Source organism: Heloderma suspectum, chromosome 1 (genome assembly GCF_057233095.1).
Source record: "Heloderma suspectum isolate Gila_16-S chromosome 1, 16-S_ref, whole genome shotgun sequence".
NCBI lineage: Eukaryota > Metazoa > Chordata > Lepidosauria > Squamata > Helodermatidae > Heloderma > Heloderma suspectum.
Genome location: NC_139458.1, coordinates 82,263,804 through 82,282,625, shown reverse-complemented (window position 1 = coordinate 82,282,625; position 18,822 = coordinate 82,263,804). Strand labels below are relative to the sequence as shown.

At 42.2% G+C, this 18,822-nt stretch overlaps 1 protein-coding gene across 2 annotated transcripts in view; it reads right to left on the bottom strand.

The window, feature by feature from the left end:
• Positions 1-18,436, bottom strand: part of AMBRA1 (autophagy and beclin 1 regulator 1) — a 223,597-nt gene extending 205,161 nt beyond the window's left edge. The window contains exons 1-6 of one of the 2 annotated variants that reach the window (XM_084850244.1): positions 18,232-18,436; positions 11,880-11,955; positions 4,963-5,209; positions 4,481-4,539; positions 2,865-3,048; positions 1,919-2,091 (exon numbers count right to left, since the gene is read on the bottom strand). In XM_084850244.1, the coding sequence (XP_084706370.1) occupies positions 1,919-2,091; positions 2,865-3,048; positions 4,481-4,539; positions 4,963-5,097 (551 nt within the window). In that variant the 5' untranslated portion in view covers positions 5,098-5,209; positions 11,880-11,955; positions 18,232-18,436. The remainder of the gene's footprint in view (positions 1-1,918; positions 2,092-2,864; positions 3,049-4,480; positions 4,540-4,962; positions 5,210-11,879; positions 11,956-18,231) is intronic. The other variant, XM_084850255.1, reaches the window with a different exon arrangement.
• Positions 18,437-18,822: the final 386 nt, after the last annotated feature.

Genomic DNA, 18,822 nt, shown 5'->3' with positions numbered 1-18,822 from the left:
CTGCTTTAATGCAAAAAAAATTCTGGAGAAAAATAGATGAGCTCACAGCTTACAGAAGAATTAGCAATATAGTTAAGAGGTAGCTCAACATATGCATAAACTTCCATTAGCTTACCAGAGCTTAACTAACTTTATTGACACAGGCCAAGTCACACATGGATGGCTACGTTTTACTCCTAATTGCTGTTTCTCACTGCTGAGACTTCCAAACAGGTATGCCACTTAGCTTCTCTTCCTCTAATGAGTCATCTAAAGGATACCTTTGTGCCTGCTAGAAGAAGCCTAAGCAACTCTGCGTTCCACATGGGGTTACCAAGGAACTACCTTTGGTAACTGAAGGCTTAACTATTAGCAGCTACTCGCTTCTGTCCTTTATTCAGACAACTTGTCAGGAATGAATCTGAGCATGGGGAGATGTTTCGCTGCTCAGATTCAGAATGGGAACAGCCAGAACAGAGGGAGGCAACCTCCCCAGTGAGTCCCGATACAGTGAGATGTTCTTCCCAAGACCCTGATGCACAGATGGCACAGGCTGAACAGCTCCCTGATTCCTCCACCATGAGAACACAAGTTGGGGGGGGGGGGACATGGCTTCAGGGGCATGAGAGTCCAGAGCAAAGCAGGAAAAGTTAGGGGCAGAGCTAAGATGCTCTGACAGGTTGGCCACTTGTGATAGCCAATGTAGGCGGGAGCCACCCTAAGGGAGGGGCATCCCTACAAAGCTAGTCTGGCCGTGAGTTTCTTGCCCAGACTGCTGACAACTTCCCTAACTTCCACTTGGTATTCTCTATTGATATGAGTTTCTTAGAATTTGCATTTGTAATGAAGGTAGTCATTAACCAATAAAGTAGCTTTAGCCTGGAGCTTTGTTTCCTAGAGTGTGTTGATTGTGAAGGAAGAGGACGAAGGAGAACATGACACAACCCACAGTGGCAGCTTCTGAAAGAGCAACCATATAGTTCACCTCAATATAGTTGCACTCAAAAGCTAGCTCCCAGATAAGCACCATCTTTCTAATAGCGCAGGGTTGCTTCAAGCTATCTCCAGTCATTTTCTGTTGGTTTTATAGGCTGCATGACCAAGCCTCGTGATGCAATCTGACACTGTCAGCCTGGCAGGAGGCAAAGTTGGGCTTTTTCAGTCTCTGGCTACCAAGAGATCCTGAACCAGTAGTAGCCATTAAAGGAAGTGTCTTTAATGGTTACTACAGTGTCCTGTTTTGACATTTTCTTTCAACCCACATTCATGTTCTGTTGCATTATTCTAAGAGCCCCAATGACTGCTCTGCCATGATCCTATGTAAAAAATAAAAAGCTCACTGTATTCCATGTTATTGCCCAATTTCCTTGTAACACTCCTAGTAAAATGCTGCAGTTGTTGTCTAAAAAGTGTGGCTATGGACTGAAAACCTAGGAGAGCTGGGACTCAGTAAAAATGGTACACTTCTCTGATCTAGTTTAATATTGATGACTAATCTCAGAGTCCTGCTGGTTTGTGATAAATGCATCAGTAGTTGGTGTCAGCTACTGTCTTGGTATTTTATAGCAGGTTTCATTCTAGAACTGGAGTAACTAACTCCCATTTTTATTTCTCACTTTTATCCCACTTTTTCTTTGGAAAATTCAGAGCAGCTGACATATGGCCCCTAGAAAGTTGAGGCAGTCTATAGGACCAGACCTACTTAGCTTGAGCAGCTTTACCACATCATGTGCCTTCAAAACCATTCTTTCGTAATGTAATTTAGCAGTGAACCCCAAGGTGCAATGGATAAGGGACTCCAAAGAGCCCCCAGTTTGTCAGTTACTTCTCACTTTCTTGCTGCAACTATGCCCCAAGCAATTACCCTGAGCATTTCTTCTAAAGATGGCTCCTTCTCATGTTCCTCTCTGACTCAATATACACATGCAAGATTACTCACCGGACCCGTTCCATTTCACTGGCTGTTTTCACAACTGCAAAAGGCTCCCGGCGACTCCAGTCCCAGAAGTGGATCTCATTAGCTGTTGCAATTAGCAGGAGCTGGGCAGTTGGATGGAAAGCCAAGGATGCAATGGCGTTGTTGCTATCTGTAAACCAGCTCTCACTTCCACCCTGAGAGCAAGCCAGACTACAGTCACCAGTGTTTTTGAAACAAAGAAAATCCAAACAGGACCCCATAACATGTTTCTCTTATTATCCTAAGCCAGATCCCATACATACCACAAATGACCTAGACTTTTATCACAACAAGCATTATCACATCTTCTCCCATTTTATATCACACCCCCAACTGCACATCCAGTCACTAGGTTTCTTCATCTGACTAACTAATAGGCATATGTAAATTACTTGTATAGACTATCCAAGAGCCACAACAAATTCCAGAGTAATTAAAACAGCTCACTTGACTTGGTGCAAACGTTTCAGCTATTCCACACTGGGGAAGGACAAATGTCATGAAACACACACCTCATGGCACACAGAGAGAGTCCTACCTAGAGAAGGCCTTTTTTAATTCCAGAAACCTATAGTCATCTTTCACAGAAATGCCCGTAGAATTCAGAAATAATCAGGAGTTGCTAAAAAGGCTTTATCATTACCTAGTGAAGATGGCTGCTACAGCCTGGCAGAAAGACCCTAAACTAAGCAACGTTTGGTGCTTCATGCTCAGAGTGAATAAAAATAACCTAGAACAATGAGGACTGCAGGTGACATTTCATGGGAAGGAACTACGTCATTGGCTGCATCTACATGGTTCTTTGAATAGCCATGTTACTGGAGTGGTATGGGATGAAGCCACTGAGAAGTAGTTCCCACACCACTGTGGTAATACATGAACCAGCCCTGCATAAAATGAAAGTAAACATGCATTAGATGGAACTTACATGCAAATCCCAGATTCTAACCTCTCCATCAAGGCACCCTGAAGCAATAAGTCCCGGGATGGTAGGATGAAAGGTTACACACCATGGTGTGCGTCGATGCCCAACTAGTGAGTGAACACACTTGCCCGTTTTCACCTCTGTGATGTAAATATTGTGATTCACATGAGTAGAAGCCATGAGGGTCCTGGGGAAAAGAAAAGGCACCATGAATGTTTGACCAGGGTGGGGTGGGGGTGGATGTCATTTAGCAAGCTATACTGGAAGTTGAAAGAGACATATGAATGGGAGAAGGATACAAACGGGTGCAGAAGGTTCTCCTTACATGTCAAGCCCAACACCCAAACCACTCAGACATCATAGCTCCAACACCAACTATAGCCAACTTTTAAAAAATAAACCAATGATAGATTAATTTAACTAACCTTTTATTCAAAGAACACATGCTATGGTTATTGACACCTCACCTAACATTCCTAAAAATTATTACAGTTTTTAAAGTTATATTTCATGGTTTCACAACAATGCTAATTTGCTTTTGTAATTAGCACAGGTGTAAAACCTATTATTAAAACATTTGTTGCTTTACAAAGACTTGACCATTATTTATTTAACAGATTTCTATACTGCTTAGCATATTTCCCAGGGGATGGTCTGAAGGCACATGAGACAGTCACCTTGCTGAAGCTAAGCAAGTCTGGGTCAGTGCTTGGTTCCCACCTAAGAACCACATATAGCCACTTGAGTTCCACAATGGAAGAAAGGTGGGATATAAATGAAATAAATAAATATTTAAAATATCTCTGTTATTCAACAATAGCTGACCGGGCAATTGACCAGGTCTTTTTTTGACTGATCAAATGCCTAACCCTAACATTTGATTAAGGATCTTACCATTTTTTTCATATGAAAATAAAATTTGGAGAATTGTCTTCCCTTACTAGCTACTTTATCTCATCCCTACAAGAAGACCCACCCACTCCTGATTTTCAGATATCACTTCTTTCCCAACAAACTTCAACAATCCTGTCAGCACATAATCTGGCCTTTGTCTCAACATACAGCAATCTCATATATAAAAGCCAATTCCTGCATTTTATCCATCACACTATAGTGAGCGCAACTGAAACGGAATCTCAGGTGGCTATGCAAACAGGGATGTGGGCTAAGCTGTTGATGGCCCTGCCTTCCATCCTGTTTTATGAAACAAACACAAGCAGACTACAATCTCTGACATTTCAGAGAGTAGGGAAGCAAAACCTGTCTTCACTTGATGAAAAATGGCACCACTGTTGCGAGTACAAAGCCTGCACAGAGCACATAAAGCCTTATACCGCCTATCAATTCCCTGTAAAATAGGGTTAAAACCATAGAATTTCACATATGAACACCTCCTGTCACCAAGTTCTTTACAGATCTACCATTAATATTGATCATAAAGATCATGTACCCAAGTAGCCTCAAATCATCCCCCCCAAAGTCAGCAGCATCTGGTATGGCGCAGCTAGAAGCTACTTTAGCAGCTCTCACCACCAGCTCCAAGTTTGTTGAGGCACATTTCTCTTCAAACTTTTCTGAAAGACAGAACATTTAGAAAAGAACAGAAAAGAAATATATACCTGTCTGGGCTGAATGCTAGGAGGAAGGTGGAGCGTGGGCTGTCTGGTAGCTCAACTTTCTGAAAGTCAAAGAGTACAAAACATTTTCTCAGCTCAAAGTATCTGTTATGTATACCATTACCACTCCCTCTCATGAAGTCAACACAAGAGAAATAAGATATGTTCATAATACTTCCATGAGCATCAATGGATATAATTTCAGAACGGTTTTATCTGTCTTTAGCCTGAACTTGGCATGTACTAGATACAAATATTGAAATCAAATCCAGCAATCTAGCAAATGTATTAGACAGGCTACACAGAGTTACACAGAGGCAGTAGCTCAGTGGAAGAGCACATGCTTTGCGTGCAAAAGGTTCCAGGTTCAATCCCTGTCCAAATCTCAGTCCCTCTACTGAGCTAGATGGACTAACGGTCTAAGGCACGTTCTTACGTTCTTAAGCTCAGAGGCCAACTTGCAAACATGTTATCAAGAGCCTTACCTTGCCTTCCCATTTCATCCAACGGGTTTTGTCTTCTACCAACTCTTGCAGAAGACGTTGTGCTCCCAAAGCTTGTGTCCCTCGCTCACGGCCCCACAGGATTCGCACAGCATTCTTCTCTGGTACAACCTTCATGGTTTTTACTATCTCAGCGCAGGGGAAAGAATCACCGACAGACACCAGATCACAAGTGCCAAGACTCTACAGAAGGGCCATCCGCACCTTGCAAGGTTGTCCTCATGGAAATCTAGATAGGGAAGATGTATTTCAAAAGAGAGCCAAAGCCAGGTGTTTCCAAGGGTCAATGCAAACAGCTCTCTTTATGTATATAATTGTTAACATTTCCCGCCACCACACTGTTCCTTAATTATAATCAGGTCCTGGAAGGAAAAAAGACAACGTTGCCGTTGTAGCAACTACAACACAGATCTATTTCAGGTTGCAGAACGATGAGCCCAGGACCAATGTTTCCATTCCAAACCCACCACACAGGTGGAGGCCTGCGAATAACCATCCACAAAGAAATCCTGAATAACTTTCTTCCAGAAAAAGGCTTCTGTTTGCAACAGACTTGAATTTGTATAACCAGCAATGCACAGTTGCTAGGGCTGGAGATTTAACAAGCAGCAAGTCTCCCTCTTATTAGCTACACTTCGCTGAACACCTGTTTCACATTCAATTTGTTACATGGATACTCTTGTCAAGCTATGTTACATAACCTACGCTAAAGATTGGTTTGCGCTATTTTCATTTTCAGATGTATTTTGTATACACTGAATTACTTCTTTAGAATAAGAATATTTTCCAGTAAAGGTAATGTTCCCTCAAAAAGAATTTTATTCAACGAGAAAGCAGAACACAAAAAAATTAAGCTTATTATTGCTGTATCACTTCCTGTCTTTACAGACACCCCTGTGAGTTCTGTCACTGGCAGAAATCAGTGATCTAACCAAGGCCACATAACAAGTTCACGTCTGAGGCTGGATTTAAATGTTCAGCTCAAGCACACTATCAACTGGATTTTCAGAAGCTTACAAGAAAGAGAATTGTATCAAATACTACAAACAACCAAGGCATACAGCACGAAAACTGGAAAGTTCTCATTACAAGCGTAACTTTATTAAGAACTTCCAAACTGCTGACCCAAGACAACAGCTGTTAATGGAGGGGGATATTTTTAATCAACTTCCAAAAGAGAACCTTTCTTTGCTAAGGAAAGTTAACAAGAGATCTAAAGGGAATCTTCAGGAGGAATTGCTTTGCTCTCAGATCAAACAAATCAAGTTTACATGAAGTCATTGAATTTGCATACATTTGATTAACTTTCATAATCTACTCCGAGTAGAATCTGTGTTGCTGGGAGCAGGGAGTTGGAGTCAAGTATGACTAGCCCTGGAGGCAATTGCATTAAACTAGGTGGAAAATCAAGGCTTAATTTCTTACAAATACTCACTTTAAAAAAGTATTATACTTCTGTATGATCACAGAGGTAAAGGTCACATCTAAGCTATGTGACACCCAAACCTTTTACTAAGAGGATACCAATAAGATTATGCAGAAGACAAATGTGTCTATTCCAGCTCTCATCTACTTACTGCTGCGTCATGTATTCCACAGAAATTATTGCACTTCTTGTCCTGTTTCCATTCACTATGCGAACAGGGGATAGAAAAATCCCCCTTTCCCAATTTGGGGTGGGGAGAAGAGGCGAATCACTCACATCCTCCCTTGCCATCAACAGAAAATGCAAAGGAGCCCTTAGTTATCCATACATCTATGCCCCCATTGGAAATCACTGATTTGACACTTGAAAGCTCTTTTGACATCCCAAGGAGCGTCCCAACACTGTCATGGACAGGATTCACTCTTCAACATTCCAGGCATCTACCTGATAAAGATATATAGTGGCTTTTGGAGAAAAGAGTTTCTACTGCTTTCAACTCCAACCAAATACATACAGGATAGTTGTACAAACTGTGTGAGCCCTGTTTAGTCAGAGGTAGACTCAATGAATACAGACACCAGTTTAGTTTCCAAATCAGTGTGCAACTTCAACAACTTTGAGACATGGTAAACAGCTAAGGACCTGTGTACCAAAAAAAAAAAAAAAAGATGCAAAAGCCCAGAAAAAAACTAGGTTGGATCCAGATTTGTTGGGCAGGCACGGAATGTGGGGGGAGGAAAGAATGGGGAAGTCCCATTCCACAAGCACTATCTTTCTGCTGGCGGAATGAAGGTTCAGGATCCAGTCCATCATCTAAAGTGTTTTCCAACCATTGCCACAGGAGCTGCTTTTATACATGACACTACATTTGTTTGTAAAGGTTATCTTAATTCACTGTGTTTTGAAAGGTGCTGAAAATATATAAATAGCAGAGCTCTTTGCAACAAAGTTGCCTGGGAGCCATTTCTATTCATCAATGCTGACTAGGCATTGTTATGTAAAAGCCAGGATTAGTAAACAGCAATGCTCTTGATGTTCTACTGACCCAATAGACACACATTTGTTTAATGAACAAATATTTAGCCTTTATGTAGGAAAGAGAAAATCAGTATCACTCTAAATTGAGAATATCATAGAGTATGCAAGGAATAATAATCATACATAGCAACAAGTTTTAGGAGTCAAAATGTACACAAAATCCTCTATAAGAAACACACTTGACAAGAAATTATCTTAGCATCTTTTGGAGTTGTTGTTTATTCATTCAGTCGCTTCCGGCTCTTCCTGACTTCATGGACCAGCCCACACCAGAGCTTCCTGTCGGCAGTCGCCACCCCCAGCTCCCCCAAGGTCAAGTCCGTCATCTTTTGGAGTAGCATTTGTCAAATCCAAAGCCTCTTATATTGATAGACTTCAGAACTTTAACCCTAAGCCTTTCTACTCAATTTGATGCATGTCATCCACAGATTGTTCAAAGCAGAAAGAGCAAAGGCCAACATGAACTCTGAACAACAGAAATAAGACCTCAAGAGTAGTAACTAAACATAACATTGTCTTGGGTTGCAATCTTAAGCACACTTACCAGGAAGTAAGACTTCTTGAGCTTAAAGGAACTTACTTCTGTGTAAACATTCTTAGGAGTGCACTGCATCTGTCTCATTATACATTCACAGCTCAGATTACATTACACAATCAGTATCAGATTCAAGCTAAAATAGCAGTTTACAAAAGGATAAATTTAAGGCACTGGACAGAATATGATACACACGAGCTATAAAAATGGGTCTAAAGAAAGCTTAAAAAATGGAACAAGAATTACTTAACAAGACAATAAATATTACACCCAGAATACTATGTTCTGTGCTCTCCAGATAGCATTTACAATATCCAATAAATCCACACCACAAAACTCAAAAGCTGCTTCACAAATTGCCAAATACCTACTTGAAGGCTGTTGATGTTTTTATTTTATTTTTACTGAAAGCCACATCCAGGGAACTGGTAAGAGCAATCTGTGAAACAGACACAACTTCCCCATTTCTAAACAAAATGGAATAAGTTGCTACATTACAAGAATAAGCAAAAATCCCTTCTCATATTTGGAAGACTGGAAACAATAACTATGGAATTCCAAAAAACATTTCTTTGCTCGCCATGCATAGCAGAATTCACTTATCAGAATAAACCTTTTGACCTTAACTGTATCATTAAATAAAGTTCACCTGTAAATTTAAAGCAATAACCCCACATTTTAAGATCCAGTATTAGGACAAGCCATCAACAGCCAAAACAAGCATTAATAGTTTCACACTGACTGCTACAGCATTTGCTTTGTTGCTCTCCTCAAAGACTTATGACGTTGTGTAATCAACTGCATTAGCCAATGTAAGGAATGTACAGATGAGAGAAACAGCACACATTTTAAGAGTCCTCTATGTTTGGGTTTTACTCCTAAGAGAGCAGAACAAGAATTTGAACACCAAATGTTTCAAGAGATAGTGAGCAGAACGCAGCTATGAAGAATCAATTCTCAAAAAAATAAAGTGAGGTTTGTTTTGTCAAAAAACTGCACTAGTCTTATCAATAATCAACAGCACTGGCAAACATGTTGGAACACTGAAATGTACATTGATGGCGCTATATAAATAAAAATACCTAACGAAGGGTGAAGATGATGCAAATTTAAAAGCATACTGTGAAGTATTACAGAACCCAACTACTATTGCTCAGCAGCTTGCCCGAGGCACACCTGTTGCGCCCGGTTCCTTCCTTTCTGCCCTTGGACCACAACAAGACCTGCAGTCAGGGTGGGGGGTGGAGTAAGGACTGCATAACCAATCAGTGGACCAGTCAATCATGGGAGTAAGATAGGATAAACGGTGACAATGACTTAATGAGAACTGGGGCTTTGGAGGGATATGTAGTATTGCTTGGAGAACAGCACATGTTGGAGGGGATCGAAGCAGCCCTAGTGTAATTATATTCCATTACTGTATATAAACTAAGTCAGGGATTCTTCTGGCTCAAAAGGTAAGAGAAATCACATTTTTAAAAAAAAGTTCATAGCACCAAGAATGGGGAGCAAAATGGCAGATAACTGGAGTGCTGAAGAGGGGAAACAATACAAATCATATGTGAGAGACAGATAATGTGAATTACTTTCCCCAAATGTACTATATTTGTAATTTTTGCAGTAGCTATGGCTGCTTCTCTTGGACAGGGATGAGGCCTCAGTCATCCTTGTCTTAGTAACTTCCCATTTGGATTACTGCCATGCACTCTACATGGGGTTGCCTCTGCATACTCTTTGGAAGCTGCAGCTGGTGCAGGATTTGACAGCTCGCCTTGTGACAGGCACACAGCATAAAAAACATATTATGTTTGTTGTGCATCAGCTACATTAACTGCCTATTTGTTTCCAGGCCCAATTTAAAGTGCTGGTACTGACCTTTAAAGCAGTAGAAGGTCTGAATCCCACATACCTGTGAAGGTGCCTCCTTCTATATATACCTCTCCATCCGTACTTTCCCAACCTGCTGGGCATGCCCTGCCCCATGTCCCTTCTTTCACACAGCTGTGATGCAAGGGCAGGGAGCCAGGCCTTCTCCCTCACAGCACCCACTCTAGGGAATACAGTTCCAACAGCCTGGCCCCCACTCTGATAATTGAGTAATCATCAGGCAGGTGAAAGTATCATTATTTCAGGAAGTGCTGTTGATGAATTAATAAAAGCTGCATATCTATTATTGAACTATTTGACTGTTGACAGCTGTTTTTACATGTCTTGGTTATACTGACTGGGTTTTAATGTTTGATTGTTGTACATTTTGAATTGTGTACACTGCTTCAATATTTGAAGCAGATGCTATAAATAAAATGCTCAAAAGCAGATTCCTTGCAGCTAGCTCTCTCAAAGAACCCACATGCTACACCCCGCAAAGCCCCTGACCTACTGGGAGCGCAATGATGTTAATACTGGAAGTTCTCTCCAGAACCATTCTTTGCCAACGCCTCAACTTTTGACAAGGGTCAAATTGCTACACATATTGCTACACATGAACAGAAACGTGCTTTTCCCAAGGCTTCTATAGCACAAGCTGGAGCACAGCAACCTCCCTGCCGTGTTTGGCATTTTTCTTTGAGGAATAAATTCTTAGCCAACTGGGAAGCACGATCAGTCCACTCCTTTCTCATCAGCTAAGCACAGGCCTTGTCAGTCCACTTTTACTGAAAGAAAGCCAATGTTGTAACAGCAGAAGCTAGTCTCAAGGTGTGCCCAGATGTTCCAGCTGTGGAAACACACTCTCCACATTTTGATCCAACATGCAATCTTCACCTCCTGGATCAGACTCAGGAGAAACTGTTCTTCTGCATAGTTCTGCAGAAGCTGGCTGTGCACAGTGCTGAATTACTAGGAACTGGTGAGGCCTTTCCCCTCCTCACCAAAGCAGTTTCCAACGTTAAAAAAATCTGCTTTAAAATGCCGGGGGGACAACTCTCAAATATACATTACATTGAATACATGTACATACAGCATTTAAAACTCTCTTTTTTCTAAGATGGAGAGTGCCTGAAGCATGATGGGAGAGACCAACTATTCAATCAGCATTTAATTTTCTCACCAGTACATCTGTTAAATGGGCTGCACAAGACAAAAAACAAACAGTGGATCCCAGCATGTGTCAACATTATCCTTCCCCAACCTGGTGCCCTCCAGATGTATTGGACTACAATTCCCATCATCCTATATTCAGCTATGGTGTCTATGGGATCATGGGAGTTGTAGTCAAACACATCTGAAGGATATCAGGTTGGGGAAGGCTGGTCTACATGCATGCCTGTTCAAGCTCCTGCACAGCCTCCCCACGATTACCTTTCCTGTGAAAGGTACAGTAAACTGAGATAGGCCATACCATATTGATTTGCCTGACCCTACAATCTCCTTTGTGGATAGAAAAGGGGAAAGTGATTGTAGAGTCAGAGAGAGATCTCAAATACAGGTATACATGGTAGAACTCAGTTCAAACTTAACATTCTCACCAAGCAAGCCCCATTTTAGTTTAGTTAAAGTGACTTATGTTTTGCATACTTCTAACCTCATGAGTTTGAAAAGGCACGGTGGTTTTAGAATCTGATATTAGGAGAATCCAAAAACTCAATTTGCTTTCTCATATGAGTCTTCCAGACACAGTGCCATATCTAGATTGTAAAATTTCTTGAACATTAAACATATGGGTGAAAAAGACAGTTACGGAACTTTAGATATCAAAAACATCTACAGCCAATAATGTACTGATACAACACAAAGTCAGTTCATATTCTCAAAGGAGAAACTTACCACCTATACCAGAAGCTCCTACTAACTGAATGTTCATTGATTAGATTTGTCCAGTTGTTTACAACTCAACTTCACACATTCAAAAAAAAACAAAGAACAAGAATAGTTCTGAGATAGTTGGAAGGATTTTCTTACCTGATCAAAGGAAAGACTGATTCAGAGATGACACAACTTGGCCAGGTTTAGAACTAGTGCATTTCTGAATGACAATCTAAAAAGAGACATGAAGGGAAAAAAACGATGTAAGGAAAGAAAAGATGCTTTGCAATGACAAATCTGACAGGTAAGGGGGTCATGAAAAGATAATTCTGTAAGCAAGTTTTTCTTTAATAGCCCTTCGCTGAAACAAACTAAGGCAATACAGCAGACTAGAACTTGTGAAATCAGAAACAACATTCTGAGACAGAGCTGGTGAAAGCTATATATTACACAAGTTTCCGAGCAATGTAACATGTTCTAAGGGACTAGAGTACTGAAAGACTTGAAATATGGCGCTTCACAAGACTGCCACCTCTGCAAAAGGGTCTTCTCATAAGCAAGAGCACTTTAGGGTGCAACCCTATGCATGTTTAGACAGAACACAATATTTAGCACCCAATATTCAGCTCACAAAAACCAGTGACGCGGGGTAGAAATTTTTCTGGAAAAAAATTCCAGTGCTTTATTTCTCCATGGAAAATTTTTAATGTCATACATTCACTAGTAACAATGAATGAATGCCAATTGCAAATACAATATTAGGCAAGCCTGGCAGTTTAAAAGGTATAGATGAGTGGTTGTCAGCATATTATGCATAGTTCTTTGGGTTGCTACAATTTACTAGTGTGTCAGTTTTCAGTATCTTTGGTTTTTTCCCCTTAAATGTAAAAAATGTAAGGGAAATACATACTAATGGGCGGTATCCTATTGTGCCCGTGCGCCAGCAGAACCGACTAATAATGCAATGGGGAGATCTAAAAGCAACCAGAAATTAGATGAAACATTCGCAGAAGGGAGCTCGGCTGACCTGTCTCAATCCAGAAACGAGTGTTTCCAGGGCTACTTTTGGAACTGCTAAGTCCCTATTGCGCAAACTGTCAGCCCCGCTTGTGTAACACAATCAGCGGGAGCACAGCAGCCCCGCTGGATACTACCCATTATCTTTAATTTTTTTTACAATTATTCCAGTTAAAAAATCTACATAACATTTAAGAGAGCGATCCTATGGCTGCTAGACAGTGTCTGGACTGCCATAGGATTTTTCTGTTTCTGGGAACTGAGCTCAGAGCCAGGGCTCCAAGCTCAGTTCACAGAAACGGCGCTCCTTGCCCCCTCCCCTGCCTCCTTGTAGGCAGCATGGTTCTTCCCTCTCTCCATGCACATAACTGCAGCACGGAGTGGGCAAAAAGGGGCGTTCCCGGAAGCTGGGTTGGGGCCATGCAAGCATCATTACGACACTTCCTATACGCTGTCTGGCCTCCCCCCCGCAACTCTGACATCCCCAGCTAGACAGCCAAAATTGGCTGCCTAGCTACAAAAGCAGGGCAGCCAGAGCACAGAGGAGAGGATCCCCTCTGTGCTCTGCCTGCCCCTGCATTGGATAGTCCACCGCCCCCGAGTTCAAAGACGGCTGACTATCCTGATATAATTGCACCCTAAATCACATCAAGCATACTTTAATTTTTCCCCTCAAATATTTTGGGCCAAAATTGGGGCCAAAAACATGAGGTATTTTTTTTAGCTTTGTTATTTACTAAATAAAATTAAAATAGACATACTAAATTAGGGCATCAGAGTATTTTCAATGCAAACTGAAAATGGTCTGATGTAAGTACTTTATCCAAACTAATTTGCATAGGCAATTTTTTGAGAAACCCCCAAACACTAACACTAATAAAAACAGAGGACTTCTATTTTTACATAGAAGCCCAACTTAATTCAGAGGCGCTTCCTCCAGGACTTCAACCTTAAAGAAAACTCAATACGCATTTATCACCCAGATACCCTTAGAAGGCCAGCTCAACCACCAGCTGTAAGATTTATGTCTTCTAACTTTCACATACTAACTTGTACAGATAAGGATTTCTTTTTACTGGATTAGAATGCATTTCTATTTCCATCTCCCTTTACAAAAAAGAAATGGCAATGTCTATTGCAAAAAGTTTCACAGCTTTTAAAATAAGTAGTTTCCCCAATATTCAGCCTCTCAGTTCCCTCATTCATCCAGTACTTCTATCAGTTTTTAGGCCTAAAATATTTAGGGTGAAATATAATTGTCAGTTCACTGACAGAATGGCATTTGCCAGTGGAACAGATCCCCCCTACTCCCTGCAGCCCACTCCCACTCCCCAAAATGCCCTGGAGTTTTAGGAGTCCCTATGGAACAGATTTTGTGGGTGCAGGGGGGAGGAGAAGACAGGAAAAGTCTATTGCAAAAATAGACGTCCACCAGTGTGACACTGAATGTAGCCCTTAATCTGCTAGTTCTTGCTGACTGCTCCTTCGTACTATTGTTCAGAGCAGGGGTAGGCAACCTGGCACCTTCCAGATGCTTTGGACTACAGCTCCCATAATCCCTTACCAGGGCCATGCTGATGTGCTCTCCAGATAGGCTGACTACAATTCCTATGAGCCACCAGATGCCTACCCCTGGTTTAGGGGAATTTGTATGTTTTATGGTACATCGAGCAATTTCAGTGATGACAGTAGTAAGTTCACAAAATGACAATTTTAAAACTTGGATTAAATAGTTTGCTATACGTTTTATCAGATCTGCAAATGATACATAACTGGGATAATGGCAAATACTTGAGAGGCTAAGATTAAAAAAATCTAGATGTTATCAAAATGGAGAACTGATTAGATAGTAACAAAGTGCCATTCAACACGGACAAATGTAAATGTTATGCATACATAAAACCCTTCAAACACAAAAATAAGCAAGAATGACTGGCTAGGCAACAACACTTCTGAGAAAAAAAATTAACAAATGAAATGAGCCAACAGTGCAATCATGCAGGTCAAAAACCCCAATTCCATCATCTAAACTATATCTGCAGAAGCACTGTTTCCAAAGCTCAAGAAGTTGTTGTTTCTGTACCTAACCAATGATGAGCAGAGAGATTCCTTTCAGAGTGCTTTGTTTACCTGGCCACCTCAGTTAAAGAAGGATGTTGGTAAGCAGAATAGGATTCAGAAAAAAACTAAAAAGATAATAAACAGCCTAGAAGGCAAATTCTATTAGAACAGGTTGAAGGGGCCAGCCTGTTAAAGACAGAGAAAAGGACAATATACTGCCAGTATTCAAATATTTAATAAGCCTCAAGACAGCAGTAAAAGTAACTAATATTTACTTCTCTAAGACAAGAAACAGTTGATATAAGCTGCAAGCATTTGTGGAATTTACTTCCTTAGATTTGCAGGAAAGAACACAATGCACAGGTATCTGTCAGATATTATTTGCAGCATATCCTGCCGTAGGGCATGAGCTTGAACTAGTGAGATCTCAAATACTGCACCTAAATGCAGAGGCACAAAATTGGGGATGTTTAGTAACATATATACTCATCTGTCCTTCCCCCAGAAGCATGTGTCCTTAAGGGGGCGGGCGCAAATTTAACACTACAATCTTATGACCACTTTCTTGGGAGTAAGCCTCAGTGAACTCAGTGGGACTTCCTTCTGAGTAGACATGTATAAGGTTGTGCTATTAAACAGCTTCATAACTTACATAAGCTTTATTGTCGTTTTGCATAGCTCCACACATATGGAGAAACAGAGTAGAAGTTACATTTGAATTTCAGTAATTTCAGACAGCTAGCTTATCTAAAATTATATCTACTTCAATGCAGCCTTACAATGCAAAGGGAGACAGAGGGCTGAGTAGAACTTCAGTGTTTTACTTAGCTCTTTATCCCTTCTCCAAATGATCTGCTGCATGTCCTTTGTCCCTACCACCCACTTATTCCTCATCACCATGCTCTCCCTTCCAAATACATGCTGAATAGTCCCATATTCTTTGAAAAATTTTGATCAAGCACAACAAATGCTGCTCAGTATGATATGCAAATTTCATGGTAGAGCGCACACACTGTACCACTGTACAGACCCACGTCAAGTTAACACCTTTTCCAGTGACAGGGAAAGGAAAAACTATATCCAATTGTGGTGTGAAAGATTAGATTAGGTAGAGTTCTAAGAAATATGAGGAAACTCACTGAGTTCTCAGGACAACTATATACCTTCTTCCACATGCAGAAAATTGAATGCATGGCTCAGAACCCTCATCACATTTGAGTCAGACCCATTCTTGCCATGCCACCTAAAGAAAGATGCCCAGAATGGGATTTTAAGAAAATTCTTCAGAGCATTTTTAATGGTTTACCAAAAAGAAAATATCACAAACTATACTTCCCTTTAATAATTACACACAGCTCCCCAAAACATATTTTATCATATGGTGCCCAAGAACAAACAGAGGGCTTATTCATATGATCCTGCAAAGTGTCCCTCAACCACATTCCCCTCTGCATGATCCTAGCAGGTGTCTCATAATGTTACATCGAACCCCCACAGGTTGGCATATGCTACAGATAGGGGAAGGTACCTTGCTTTATGGTGGGGAGGGAGGTAATGTCTTGTGTGCCCTAAATGGTATTCTATTAATTGCATGTGTAATATTCCAAACAGTGAAGTGAAATTTACAGTGCTTTTTAATTGTTTATAGAATCAGTGCATCACGTGCTGGAGAGGAATTAAAATGCACCTTCAAGACTAAACTAAAAGACCAAAAATGAAAATGCCTACAAAGTGACAGAAATGTTGCTACAGAGGCAAAAGCTAAGCTTGCTGGTGATCAGTGTTGTTATTTGAAGGTCTAAGTAAAGCTTCAATACAGGGCAAAGGGTCATTCCTATGATACTAAACAATAGGTACAGGTAAGAGTGTATGCAGGATCTGCCTTCTGCTCACAGAAGGTACTTCTGCCCTTCCCCCCACACCACAGCTCACTCCATTCAGCAGGGTCTCCTGTGTAGCCTTTCCCTGGGGGCTGGAGGGGCTGCTGTGGGAAGGAGGCAGGGAATTCCCCTTCTCCCCCTGCAGTTGATCCAGCCTAAATATAGATCCAATCCATAACGTTCACATAGCCTTCTTCCACACAACACTAACTGTATGATTAGACTTAATAACTGGTGGAGTGAAGCTGCATCTTTATAAAACGGAAACACTAAAGTTCTTTCCAGGTAAAATACTCTTTTTCTGTAACAGATGCACCAGCTGGTGTACAGTAGTTGGATCCCTTCAACCACTGATACTTTCACATGTACTGCACAATGAAATGATGGCCTGGAAAAAAACAACCAAGAAGTGCATATTTTAAGAGTATCTAGATTGCACAGCAAAACATACCTTGTTTTCCTACTTCTATGTCAGAACATGCCAGTTTAGATCGTACTTTGTAATAACTAAAAGAAATTCAGATTTTAAAGTTGGACTAAAAGGAAAACACAGAGACTTTAATGTTTCTTGTTTGTTTGTTTCTGTTGTGTGCATGTGCACACATGCAATTGTAACTCACCATGTTAGCTAGGGCTTTTCCTTGCATTCATTCTATACTGACCAACACGAATACATGCACACCCCGAAGGGCAAATACCTGATTTACAGGGCAATCTTCAGCAAATTTGCTCAGAAGTAACTCAATGCACTCAGCGGGGCTTACTCCAACGAAAACATGCATAGGATTGCAGCCTTATTCTCACATGTCATTTGTGGCAATCGCAATAACCAACATTCCCCCTGTAAAGATGCCTCTAACAGTCCAACCCCATGCATGTTTACTCAGAAGTAAGTCTCGCTGTGTTCAATGGAGTTGACTCCCAGATAAACATACCTAGGATTGCAATGAAACTATATTTTGGACCATAGAATTGGCATTTCAGCCCTGCCTCTGAAGAGAGAAAAGGAAACATGAGAAGAGAGAGAGAGAGAATGGGGGCGTGGGAGGAGAAATGGTGGGAGAGTGTTTACGTGTGCTAAGAGGAAGAGAAAACAGGAAAAGCTTTTCAAAAATCGAATTACGCTGGCAGAGGCAGCAGAAGCAAACCATCTCTGCCTCTCTAGAGGCCTCCTACTCAGGCGGCCCCGGAAACACGACTGGGTGGGCCTGGGATTCTCGCTGCGAGGGTCCCTGGAAGGAAAGCCGGTGATAGCGAGATCGTGGCAACCCGGCTCTCCGAGCAAGGGAGGCCGATGCGGCAACAATCGCGGAGCCTCCTCGGGAGAAGGACGGGGCGCTCGAAGTTCGCGGGAGGGATGGAGGAACCCGACGCCGGCCAGGCCCTACTTACTCCTAGCCCACACGGCTCGCCCTTCGGCACGGGCTCCCCTGCTGGCCGCCCCTACCCGGTTAGGGTCGCCGCCGCTAACGCCTCTTCCCGCCGGCTCGAGAGGACCCGGCAACCCCCAGTGAAGAACCAGGCCCAGCGCCTCTAGGCCCGGAGCCTACCTGGGCAGGGAGTGACCAAGGCCGGGCTCACTCGGGACCCGGAAAGGACCGGAGCGGTGTGGGGCGGCGGGTACCGAATGGGTCGGGGCCTAGTTCGGGGGAGGGGGGGAACAACCCAACCCCGACGGCGATCGTCCCCCGCCTTCGTCTCCCACTGCAGCTTCTAGCGCCGCTGCCGCTCCGTGTTACTACCAAGGCCAGGGTTGCCTAGTCGAGCGCCTAGCAGTTCGATTCCTGGAGCCGACACAGACGAGCCCTGAGCCGATCGAACGACAGCGGCAAAGAAAAAGTGGGAATAGAGCTGACGAATGGAATGCGGAGCGCGAGATCACTTCATCCTCGTGTTTAGGAGGGTGGGGAAAGAGGACAGAAGGCGGGGCCAGCCTGCAACCTGAGGATCCCCGGAGAGGATGCTTCCCTTCGCCTCTCCGGCACCCTTCCCCCCCCCCCCCGCCTAGAACTGTCTCGGTGATCATCTTCCAGGGGAAGGCTCCAATCCATTGTGGCCCTGTTACGAGATCGGGGCGGGGGGGGGGGACTTTTCTTCTTTGTGGACCCCTTCTTTACATGGGTTCCCTAGGAAAATAATTT